This window comes from Sminthopsis crassicaudata, chromosome 1 (genome assembly GCF_048593235.1).
Source record: "Sminthopsis crassicaudata isolate SCR6 chromosome 1, ASM4859323v1, whole genome shotgun sequence".
Classification (NCBI taxonomy): Eukaryota; Metazoa; Chordata; class Mammalia; order Dasyuromorphia; family Dasyuridae; genus Sminthopsis; species Sminthopsis crassicaudata.
This window is the reverse complement of record NC_133617.1, coordinates 84,555,189-84,568,407: the sequence shown is the minus strand read 5'-3', so window position 1 is coordinate 84,568,407 and position 13,219 is coordinate 84,555,189. Positions and strand designations below refer to the sequence as shown.

The 13,219-nt window shown below is 37.9% G+C and overlaps 1 protein-coding gene across 8 annotated transcripts in view; it reads right to left on the bottom strand.

The window, feature by feature from the left end:
* The window catches only part of PTK2 (protein tyrosine kinase 2), a 380,904-nt gene extending 374,014 nt beyond the window's left edge, over nucleotides 1-6,890 (bottom strand). For 5 of the 8 annotated variants that reach the window (XM_074264715.1, XM_074264671.1, XM_074264680.1 and 2 more), the window contains exon 1: nucleotides 6,797-6,890. In XM_074264715.1, coding sequence (XP_074120816.1) covers nucleotides 6,797-6,875 — 79 coding nt within the window. In that variant the 5' untranslated portion in view covers nucleotides 6,876-6,890. Of the gene's footprint in view, nucleotides 1-5,475; nucleotides 5,579-6,430; nucleotides 6,579-6,796 lie in introns of those variants that run through there. The other 3 variants (XM_074264693.1, XM_074264684.1, XM_074264688.1) reach the window with 3 other exon arrangements.
* Nucleotides 6,891-13,219: the final 6,329 nt, after the last annotated feature.

Here is a 13,219-nt window from a genome sequence, read left to right as displayed (position 1 = left end):
TGTACCCCCTTAAATAGTTGCTTCAATTTGATGGATAAATACTACCTGTTACACTGAATTAAAGTTAACAGTGCATAGTTATCTGTCAACCTATAAACCCTCTGACCCTATAGTCACATGGAACAGAAGCCATACAATCTTCCCACAAAGTAACCACATAATAGATGCTCAATAAACACTTTTTTAAAAGTTGTTAGATTTCAAATAAATTCCCAATAACACTAAGATTAGAAGAGGAGAGTAAAAGGGAAATTTTGGTAAGTGGTAATAAGTGGATTCGTCATGAGGATACCAGGAATAATCCAAGAGCCACTAGACTTTTTAAAAGAAGAAGTAGGTATCAAATGTCAAATATTGTTTGGAGTACAAACCACTTCGGGTCATTTGTAAGATTTTCCCCAAACAGTGATAAAGAGACAACAAGAAATCAACTCAGTTCTCTGTTCTGTTCTGATGGTCCCATGGTTCAGAAATGAATTAGTTTGAAATATTAGGCACTGGGTTTCCAAGACTATAGTAAACATTCCAGATGTAAAAGTTTTTAGATCACCCATTAATTAGTATTCTATAGCCCATGGCAAATCAGAATTCATTCCATCCAAGTTAATACAAGGATCTCATTTTCCCTTGCTCCCCTGGGATGACCAAACCCTAAAACATATAAACCTATCTCTCTGAAAATGAGCCATAACAACCCTTAGAAGTTGTGTAAGCATGGAATCAATCTCTCACCACTTAAGTTTTTGTTTCTGGAAAACCGGTCAAAGGGAAGAGTACATTTCACAGGCTTGAGCTAGTGATTCAAAGCTATGAAGATAATCAATAGAAAGTGCTGCCTCATTAGCTACTCTGGTAGACTATACAATTTACCTGATTTTAGTGTGCAAATTTAGCTAATTTTTCAACATTTAAAAGAGAGCACTAGAGGATTTAAACCACTAGAGAATAGGAATGGTTTCAATAACAAAATCTTTGCCTGTCTGCTGAAAACCACAAATCTAGCTACAAACAATTTCAAATTCAAACTGCTAGTTTAAAATTCAAACCAGGGTTTCAAAAAATTGAGTCTTTTCTTGCTGAAAAATAGATTTAGGATGCTTAGGGCATCAGTTTAAATCTGCAATCTCTACTCAATTTTCCTCAGCCTATAATTCTGAGAATTTAAGTTCAAATCACAATTTTGGACTTTTGAACCTCTATTCAATTTTTTTGTCAATAAGAGCTTACCTATACCATCATCACCCGTATGAATGATTTTAGCATACTTTATACTTTATTCTAAAATTATTTTTAAAAATTCAAAGATGCTACTTCAAGAAAATGGATTTCCTGTGACGTTAGGATTTAATAGTACTAAGAAACATATTAAACAATAAACACTTATTAAGCATCATATACTGTGCTAAGTGCAATTATATTTTCTTCAAATTTAAAAAATTCACATATCTTACTGAACTACTTTACCCTATTACTTCAAAACAAACCTTATCTGAATATTATTGCAGCAATATTTTTCAAGCAATGTCAAATGTGAGCTGGCACTATTCTGCAACTAAAACAGCACCACAAAAATGGTTGTTCTTTTAAATGGTGTTAGGGTATTAAAAATTTAAATCAATAAGTAATGACAGTGATATTTTTTAAAAAGAGCATGACTGAAACATTTCTTTAAAATACACAGAAAAGAGCAAAGTCCAAAAAAAGAACACAGAGAAAATGAGGAGAATAATTTTATTATTGCCAAGTTACACTTGTTATAGTTTTGATTTTTTTTAAAAAATAACTATATATATAATAAAAATTCGGTTTCACAAAGTCATCTTTACTGTTGTTTGCATACTAAAACATTCACGTGTGATATTTAAGTTCACACAAAATGAGAAATTTGTATTTTTTAAAAAGCACATTTAAAAATGTGATTATTGCTTAATAAACAACAATGACAAACAAAATCCTTACAGGTCACATTTATAGAGTATTTTACAGTTTGTAATAACCCTATAAAGTGGATAGTGATGGGAGAGAAGATAAATTGAACTTGAGAGACAAAAAAATTTGGGGTTTTGAACTTGTACCCTTAGTACTTAACACTGACCTTACTAAAAGGTACTCAAACACCTGAACTGAATCCCAAATGGCACTTGTTAGTTTTCTGAATGTGGTTAAAACTAGCTGTTTGAATAGGGGTTGACATTTTACTTTTGTGAAAAACCCTATGTCATCTATAAGACAAGAATAATACTGATACTACCTATCTCAAGAGTTGTTGAGCATTGGTTTGTAAACCTGAAAAACAATTATTAAATAAATGATTAACCCCCACCCTCATAGATGAAGGAAACAAGTTGAGAGAGGCTAAATGATTTACATACACCCCTAATAAAAGGCAGAGTAAATTGAATATTCACTTCATCATCTCAAGCAAACTATGAAAATATGATGCCAGATTATACACCCTTAGAGAATTATAAAACCATAAGTGCTCCAGGGCTTTGAAACTTGTAAGGTTAGTTAACAATATCCTCATAAACTAACAGACATTCACTTTTCTAAATGAATGTCTTTTCAGAGGACTTCATTAAAAGACATTCACTTCTCAAAAGTTTTATTATTATTTTTAGTCTTTTGATAAACACGTGATCTATAGAAAGTGGGATAAAAAAAACCCTAAAAAAACAATTAATCATTTTTGAAGTATTCAAATATAGAATAAATCTTTACCTTTCATTAATTTATTAATAAATACTGTACATATACAACCTAAAATAATGGAACTTATTTTAACATTTATTGGAGTTTGAGACAAAGAAGATATAACTTAGCACTTTTCTAAACTTAAAATGTTTACTTTTAGTGGTAGATTAGCACACAAAATAAAAAAATTAAAAAAAAAAAAATCACATAGACAATGTGTGTATGTTCCAGAAATTACTGGATATTCAAATACAATGAATAAAACAATCCCTACATTATAAAACGTATGTCAACTTTTGCTCTTAATTTTTAAGCAAATATACTTCTGAATGATTAATTCTTTTCTAACTTTTAATAAATACTGCTTTTTTTATCTTTAGATGACATAGGCATTTAATAGTCTTAAAAAAGTCATTTAACAATCATCAAAGATGTTAAAGCAAGAATGCCCTCCTCTAATCAACCCTAGTTATAAAAGATAGGAGTCAAAGAGAAAATGATGGTTCTTCACCATATTAAAAAAAAAAAATTACTTCAAGACTTCAGCAAGACACTGGTAGAAACAGGTATCTATGTAATTATATACAAACTACATAGTACTCAAAAAGCAATTAAACTACAGAATGCAACTTTCTTACAACTTTAAAAAGTTAATTTTTCAACTAGCCACTTTGCAACATAGTTAACCTGTAACATCTTTCTTCAAATATTCAAATGTTAAGGTTAATTCGCAGGAACACCACTGCATATAAAAACTATACTGTCTATAAACTAAGTTGTTATATTGCCTTGTCAAAAAACCTTTTAATGATCTATATGTTAAAATAACTCCACGTTTTCTGCTTTGCCTATACATCATCACCATTTTCAATGTTTTCCCACTCTTGATTTATAATATATTACTCACTAAAACATGGAATAATTTATCTCCAAGGACCCTTAAATCCTACTATCTGAAAGAAAGAGAATTCTTCTCCATTATCCTCAAACAAAATTATCTGTCTGAAATGATTTATGCAGTTACCACAATTGAAACTTATGTAAAACACCTGCATGTCTTAAAGCACTATTAGGCCAGCTTTTAGATATGGCCTTGATGCCTTTAGACACTCATTATACAAAAGCCATTCATGTACAGCCCTTTTACTTGTAAGCTCTTTTGAGGACTTGACCATACCATTTACAACTGTAAAAAATTTGTTATAATAGTTGATGATAATATATCTCCTAAAAGGTAGAAATATCAGAAAAAACAAATTCTCTAGATTTAGAATCTTACACAGTATTTAATATACAAATTCAAAATAGGCAATTACCTACTGCTTAAAATAATGTTACTCAGCTGCATTACTCCAAAAATACAAGCCCTTATTTTAAAAAGAGCAAAATTATGTTCATGGATATAAAACATTTCACTAATGAAGATCATTTTGAAACATGTCTGAATTGTGAATTGTGAAAACACTACTCATTACATTTTATTTCTCTAAAAAGTGCAATGTACTTGAATAACAGACTTAATAGATGGCTTATGATTAGTAAAAAGTTTTAAATGAGTCCAATGGGAAAAATAGGTAAAATAAAATTCCAATGACCTTCAAAAAACTGGACTAGGAAAAAAAGCTTATTTTCATTTATTTTTCCTTTACTTTTTTACATTCTTAAAGAGATGATGATCTATCAAAACATCTAACTTTGTGGTATTATAAAAGAAATTAACAGTAGGTGCTTTAAAAATAGACTGTGTAGGATTAGGTTCTGAAACAGATTTAGAAAGAAAGGTCCAGTTTATCTTACATATTATGCAAATATCTGTATTCTGAGGTGAATTTCCATTGATGGTGAATCTCAAATACAAATCCCCAAATGCCTACGTTGATTTTAACCATAGCACATACTTACTAGACAACTACTGTCTTGGTCAGACAGTCAAAAAGTCAGCTGCAGGCTGACTATGCAAGAAGCTTGCAGAAACGTCCCACAACATATACTTTTGTTGGTGTCTATAGTTAGAAAAACCTGTAATTAATTCGTGTCAACTCAGGGATTCCCAATGGGTTGTGCATATCATGGACTCTTTTAGTACTCTGACTAAATCTATGGAAAACTTTCTCAGAATGATTCTAAATGAAAAAAATAAAATAAAATACATTAAGATTACAAAAGAAATCAATTATACTGAAATATAGTTGTCAAAATATTTTTAAAACAAATTGATAGATCCCAAGTTCAAAACTCTTGTGGTAAGCCAAAATAAATAAATAAATTTAAAATTAATTCCTGTGAGGAAAAAAGTAAAGGAAAATTACCAATGGAACCAAAACAGAAACGGCTAAAATTGCTTTTCCACACAAAATTACAGTCAGGTTGTGAACTGAAAAAAGAAAAAAGTTATGTAGAAAGAAATCTAATTATCTCAGAATTGCAGGGGAAACACAACAGAATAGTCAAACGTGTTTGGAGTGAGAGGAAGTGATAGGACTTTGCTCTTCCATTCCTATTTGGTTATTAGCAATTGCAGAGGGAGGACCCTCGAATGATTCAAGACAATCTCCCAAACCAATCGAAGTCCTCCTTTTACTTTCCACCGCAAACCTACCCTTTTCCCTCCTCCCTGGGGTGGCAATTTCCCTCCAAGAAACTGACCAAGCTTCCAGTACGATAAATCTGAATTTATTTCTTAAATTAATTTCATCTCGGAACCAATCATCTCAAACGTCCCAAAGGAATGACCCTTTCCTTCTCTCCTCCCCTCCCCTTTTGTTTCTAAGGCATTCTCACCATTCAACTCCAGCACAGGCCCGTCCAGTCCTACCACATCCTGTGGGATTCAAATCCACAAGCTTCTCAGACTGGCTCTCCGGCTCCCTTCTACAGTTGCAGTCACAAAACCAGCACCTCAGCCTCCAAAAGCCCAACCTGATCCCCTCCCCCCCCAGCCCCAATCCCCGACCCTTTAAGCTTTTTTTAAAAATTGTTTTCCCAGCCCCCACCTCAACTCCAGGCCAGAAACGGAATGGGGAGGGGTTGGCGAGGAGGCAAGGAAGGTGGGGAGAGGCGTGGCTAAGGTCCCACCCCCCACTTTCTTCTCCCAATCCCCCGGGCCTAAACTCAGCTCCATCAACATAACCAATTCAGGGACAGAACGCCGGGTCGGACCCGCGCCTCCCTCCCCAAGGCAGCGGTGGGGGAGAAGAGGGAGCCTGAGGAGGAGAAAGGGGGCTCTCTTTAATGAACTGGAGAGGGGAGGAAGGGGAAGAAAAAAGGGGACAGGAGCCAGATAAGAAGGGGAGGTGGAGTTATAAGGAGGGAAGATTAGGGAGGGGAACCCTGGAAAGGGCGTCGGGAGGAGGGAGAAGAGGTAGGGAGAGAGGGGAGAAGAAAGGTGGGGAAGAGGAAGGAAAGAGGGGGGAAAGAGAAAGGGTAAAGGAGAGAGGGAGACAAGCAGGGGTGAGAAGGAATGCGGGGAGCCAGAAGGGATGGGAGAGATGGAGGGGGACGGAGGTGGGGGAGGTGAGAGATGGAGGAGAGGATGGGGAGGAGAGCAGAAACGGGTATGGGACGGGGGAGATGGGGAGATGGGGGAAGGAGAGGAAGAGGTGGAGGGGATGGGGGAAGGAAGGGGGAGGGGACGTGAGGAAGGAGGCGGAGGGGAGAAGGGATGGGGAAGGGGCTGGCGGGGGAGGCTGCCGGGGCTCCCGGGACCGGCGCGAGCGGCCCTCTCGCCGCCTCTCACCCTGGCACACACGGCCGCCGGCACTCCCGGCTCCCCGCCGCTCAGCTGGAGGAGGAGGAGGAAGACCAGTCCGGCGGCTCCGGGACCCAAGTCCTCCGGCACACAGCGCTCCGCCCGCCCGCCCTCGGCCCGTCCCTCCCGGGCAAGGGAGAAAGGCGGAAGGCAGAGCGCCCCCGCCCCGCCCCGCACGATCCCGGCCCCGGCTCCCGGCACAGGCTGGGCTCCCGCCGGCCCCCGCCCCAGCCCCCACCCCCGAGGGAGCCCAGCAGGGCCCGCCCGCCGGCGGCTCCCCCCGCCCCCGCCCCCCGCCCGCCCGCTCCGGCTCCCTCCGCCGGGGCCTCCCCGCACGCCCGGGGGCACACTCACACTCGCTGCCGTTCGCCCGGGTCAGGGGCTCCCAGGCTTCCGACTCCAGACCAGAACCAGCCGGGGGCTCACAGGGCATGCGCTGAGCGGCTCGCGCATGCCCGATGCTCCCCCCGCTTCCCGTTCTCCCCCTCCGCCCCCCGCCCCCAGTTGTAATCCCGGATTGGGATCGCCTATTCCAGGATTTGGGAATGACCGTGGTTAGGGGGAGGGGAGGAAGAGCTCGGGAGGAGCGGAGAGTGTAGACCCCCCAGGGGAGGCGGGTCGGGTTTAGTTTGGGCAGAGGGTTAAACCTGGGAAAGCTCTCCTCTACCAGGTATAAAGAGGAAAGACTTCTCCGTTAAACACAATTTAAAAGGTGGGGATTGCCAGGAGGGACCTCAGAACGTAGAATGTCAGAGGCGGACGGCGTGTCAGCCTGACAGGGACCCCGGAACGTCAGACAGTGAGGACTGTCAAAAGTGGAAGGGACCCCGAATCTCGCAGGGCCCTCAGAAGCACCCGCACCAGAGTCAGAACTGAAGAAGTCTTCGGCCGCAGGAAGTCTGAAACGAGGGTTTTAGAACCAAAATGTCAAATTTGGGAGAGATGCAATGTTAGAAATGGAGAGGGCGTAGCGAGGAGGGGGAACAAAAGGCACTTCACAAATAGGGTTTCATCCGATCCTCACAACGACCCTCGGCGCGGGGTGCTGATCAACCCCACTTTACAGTGGTTCACCCCACTTTCCGCTTCAACCGAAACTAGCAAAGACTGGCTCGGGATTGCACGGCTGGAAACCTCTGAGATCACGCTTCAGGTCTTCCTGATTCCGAGTCTAGCACCCTACAAGTCAGAAGGGGAAAGGGTTTTAGAATGTAGAACGTCAGAGATGGAAAAGATCTTAGAAGAAAAAAGAATATCCACATCGGAAGAGTCAGGAAGGATCTTAGAATACGGAATGCCAGAAGAATTAAGAGATCTTAGAACCTGGAAGGGAAGGGGGAAAAAAGAGACTGAAAAGTGTCAGAAGTGTATAGAATGTCAAAACCAGAAGGTTTCTTAGAACAGATTTTCAGAAAGTATCTTAGAACTAGAAAGAACCCTTAAAGATCAACGAGTCTAAACCCTTCTTGAAGACTTGAACACATAGGAAGTTTAGAAAATCTGCTTTGGGAAATACGCAGAGTCAATAAAAAGTGAATTGAAGTATTGTCTTAGGAGAGTTTTTATTACTAGCAGACAGAGGATGGTATAGAAGTGGGAGCCCTGGAACATGTCAGAGACACAGATCTGCTCCAATTTCTGGGAGATTTAGGGACGCTCACTTTATAATTCTGTAGTTAGAGGGCAAGAGTTGTTTTTTTAACTTTGTATTCTTAATGCCTAAAAACATAGCATGTGCTTAATAAACAAATTAAACTCACATGTATGTTTACTCATTTCTGAAGTGAAAAGAGAATCAAAAAAGGTGTTCATATCTAACCTATTGAAATTGAACAGCTTTAATGCAAAGTGAAGTGAGCAGGATGAGAACATCTTACATAGTAAAAGCAAAATTGTATGATAACCGACTATAAATGACATAACTCTTCTCAGTAATACAATGATCCAAGTCAATTCCACTGTTCACATCCAGAAAAAGAATTGCTGGAGTCTGAATGCAAAATCAAAGCATAATATTTCCATTTTAAAAAGATTTGGTTTTTGTCTTTTAGCTTATTTCTTCTTTCACAACATGACTAATACAGAAATATTTTTAAAAGAAAAAAAAAGGGAAGAAAAATTTTAAAGTTCCTAAAATTAACTCACAAGTCATCAATGTTCTATATCCTTCTGTGAAAAAGGGACAAAGATGCATTCTCATGTCTTTTCTTTGTAATTAGCTTAGTTTGTATTTAAGTGGATAGCTTGGCATTTTGATTTTGTTGTTCTTCCCATTTACGTGATTATATCTATTGTTTAATTTTCCTAGTTCTGCTTACTTTTCTTTTCATCAGTTCTTATGTCATTTCTTTTGGCACAAGAATGTTCTAGAGTATTTATGTGCCACAATTTGTATAACAAGCCCCCAAACAGCATTATCTAGTCTATATTTATTTCTTTGCCACTGCAAAATAATGCTGCTATAAAATTTGGATGTTTAGGGAGAGGAAAAGAAATGGGACAACTTCTATGCCATGATACACTTTTCACATACACTTTGGCTTAAAGGGTTAAATGAGCAAACTTCCTCCCCTTACAATCATCTTTGCTCCCACAAATATTAGAAATGATAACACTTTACTAGATTGAGGTATGGAGGTAACTCAGAGGTCTTTGAATGAGGTTCAAGCTCTAGCAAGTTTTGTTTTTTGTTTTTTGTTTTTTTAGAATGAACTTAGTACAGACTTAGAACCTAAGTTTGGAAAGGATCTTCACCAAGTTGATTGTAAGGTGAAAAATTTTCAGTCACAGTAATCCTTTAACATCAATATAGAGAACATGAATCTGAAATCACAGATTCCTGAAATGCTGAAGTGTTAGGATGAGTTGATCAGATGATTTCCACAAGAACTTCAAGGATTTCAGAGAATAGGGTTCACTGAGAGTTCAATTGGCCTGCTTTCCCTACTTTAAATTTGCAGACTAGAGTCTGGAAGAGGGAAAAGAGAATTTCTCCTGTTACCTCTTTCCCGATTGTAGGAGCAATAATGCTGATATACAGGAAAAGCAATTGGTTTAAGACCTTCATTTCTTGACTGATTTCTTCTGCTTTTTAATTTCATTTTCTGAGAAGAAGTGAAATGCTAAAATTCCAGAGAATGCACTTTTCAGTCAAAATATAACATACCTAGTTTGGTGTATTTTCTGAACTGATGAGGAGTTGTGACTAAGTACAGGTATATTTCTTCCTGCTATTCTGCTATCTTGGCTCCATATCTATGCCTTATATTTTACAGAACAAGACAGGTAGAGTTGCATCATATGTTAAGATATATGCATGTGAAAAAAAAACAAAAAAAAAACGGAAATCCCAGGGAATAAACCTGGTAGAAAGCATTTGAGTGAAGATCAATAGAGACAGCATCAGTCCACCTATATAGAAGGAAGGAATAGAATAATAGGTTAGGAAATAGATCTTTCACAGAGAAATGATGTAATCCTGAAGGGAGAATTCTATCATCAGCACATACCCAAGATCTTTCTATGCTCTCTCTCCATTTAAAAAAAAAAATCATTTTTGGATTGCCTTGTTGATGATAGTATCTTTCAGCAAAAGAAGGAAGTAATGAACAATTTCTGGGTTATTTTTTGTTGTTGTTGTTTTTATCAAATAGAAATAGGTTGGGGAAATAAAAGTTATAAAACTTGAGAAGTGATCCTTCTGGAATTTTTGATAAAGAGAGAAAAAGCAAACATAGTCTTAACACATACTCCATATTTAAGGAGGGCAAATTTTAAATGTTTTAAAGAAAGGATAAATAAGTTCTCATGGTATAAAATTTTTACAACAGGGGATGTTAGCCCAAGAGAGATGAGATGTGATCAAGAATGAAATTTTAGTGACCCAAAGAGGGGGAAAAGAGAAAGTTATCTAAAGACTGATATGGAGACCCAGGAAACCCACCTGTCAACTTGGATTTTTATAGGCAGCTAGATAGTTCACAATGGACTGAGTGTGCGACTTAGAGTCAGGAAGACATGAATCTGAATACAGATGCATCCACTTATTAACTGTGATAGCCTGATTAAATCATTTGACCTCCCTGCCTCAGTTTCCCAATCTGTAAAGTGAGGATAATTATAATACCTATCTTATAAGATTGTTGTGAGGGACAAATAATACACAAAAAGTGTTTTGTAAACCCAAAGGTAATATATAAATTCTTAATATTATTATGTACATATACAACTATTTACAAAATAGATTCAATAATTTGGAGGGAAGATGCTAGCAGCTAGGAGGGTAGGGATCAAGGAAAAATCTGGAAGGGGAAATAACAAGATGAATACAAATGCATTGCATATCATTATAAAAATAACATAAGAGGTGCTAATGCTCATAATGAGTTGAGACTGTTAAGGCATGATAAGTACAAGAAAAGGATTTTTAAAAAACTATTTTGAGGGGAAAAAAGAATATACAAGGCCTGATATTCAGGGCATAGGACAGTGATAACAGAGAAGAACACAGACCTACAACACTTCTATTTTTCTTCTGCCTTTATTACTAAGAACAGTCACTAAACTGGAATGCACAGAACAAATAAATCTAATAAACTTTTGATATTCATGATAAGTAGGGATATGGGGAAGACAAAGTACTCTTAATAAATTCAAGGCCTTTAGACCTTACTTAACTGCAACCACCAGGTGGTATTGTTAGTCGATAACCTGATCATGTTGTGCCAAAAAATTATATAGTTTGGGGACACCCTGTACTAACCATATCCCAGGGATATAATAGGTACTTAACCCTGTAACCAGAAGTGCTAAGAAAATACCATATATAATCATAAAAAATGAATAAACTTTATCCCCTAGTTTTGCCTCTTCTGAGTATCCCTGTATACTCACTAAATAGAGAGTATATATTTTAGTGGATTTACTGAATCAAAATCACCTCTGAGCCTCCAACCATCTGCAAAAACCCACCTTTTACTTGAACTCTCTATATTGCATTAAGTCCTAGTCATGCGATTTTGACACAATGAAATCAATCCCCACAGAATCAGATAGAATATTTAAACAGAACTAAATGTAGTTATTTTATTCTTGCCGCAAAGGCATTAGATAGCAAATAATTTTTAAAACTTTATTGAGGGATTGTTCCTGTACCCACCCCTGATTTTCCCAAATGGTATATATGCTATTTTGAAACCAGGACTTCAAGAAATAAGCAGTTCAGTTCATTTAGCATCCATACATAGTAATTCTTGACAGCAAACAGTTTACAATTGCTGTTCATTGAGTAGGGTTAGTTTTTAGAAGAAGGTTCAGGAAATCTGCACCTCTGATAGAACGAGCATGGATTCAGGATCTCTGGCATGGACATTCAACTAGATCATAATATAGCTAGCTCATCACTAGGGGAACAATGGGAGTAGACAATAGCTGGCTCTAGCAAGGAAAGCCCACTACTATAATAGGGTAATACATAATCTCTCTCTGATTTTTGACTACAACATCCTTCTCCTGCAACTGAATCTAATCACTTCCTATTCCATTCCTCCTGTCTTGCTCTCCTTTCCTATAACCAGAACCTTGACACTCTGCAGAAAGAGTAGGCAAAAGAAAAGGGATATTGTACTAGGGATTGGAATAATTGGTGGGTGTGATTTCTGAGAAAATCTTTTTTTAGAAAATGAGAGGGGTGCTTCAGTGCTGAGAAAGGGTAAATATCGCCCCATTTTCTTTTTCAAAAGAGAATAGAGTATATAAACTGCAAGCCAGCAAACTTTTCTTTATTATTGGCAAAAAAATCCAAAATGTACTATTAAGTGCACAATTAGTAAGAGAGAATGATCACAAAGGGCCAGCATATCTCCCACTCCAATCTAGCCAAAATTCATTTGCCAGCTATACTGAAGTACTGCTCTGATCACATTACTCTAATTCTCCAAAACTCACATTTGTTTTCAGGAAAAGTCACTACACAGAAGACATTCTGACTATGGGTGTATTGGAGCTAGTTCCTACTGATTCATGAGAGCATATTGTTAAATTTTCAGCAAGAACATTTACATGTCAGAAATCAGCAAATACTACAATTCAGGACTATTTTTGTTGTTGCTTTTAGTTGTCTGAACTTAATAAAGTGATAGAGAAGATATCAACAATGCAGATTAAACCTAAACGTGTATCCTGTACACATCCTCTCCCTGATCTGGTTGTTACATGTACCAGAACACTCCTGGTGCAATCCTACTGAAAGAAGAGTCAATGAATCACTTTTTCATTACTTTTCCCTTATATATGGTGGCAGAAAAGACAAATTGCTTCACTCCTGTCCCTTGATTTCTACTCCTTCCCATAGCATCCTGAGCCTGATAGCGACCCAAGGCATTCAGCTGCAGAAGATCCTAAATGAGGGAATTAATGATCTTTGAGGGGAATAAATGTTTCTTCCCTTCCTCCAAGAGTATTACCTACTTATTTTGGGATCCCAAGGGCAAAACTCCAAGATTGATAGGGGTCTTTGAACTTATTAGTGGTTACACCATTAGTTAAATATTAGAGCAGGAATTAGGAGCTAGATTTTCTGATTTCAGATTCAGAACTCTTTCTACTATATCATGAAATTATCCTATCCATGTCCTAACACTCCTATCATCCTAAATCTCTCCTTCTTCATAGCTATATTGCCTGAGAAAGTTGTCTTTAATTGGTGCTTTCACTTTTTTCACTCTTTTCTAAATCCTCTGCAATCTGGTTTCTAACTTTATTACTCAACTGAAGCTG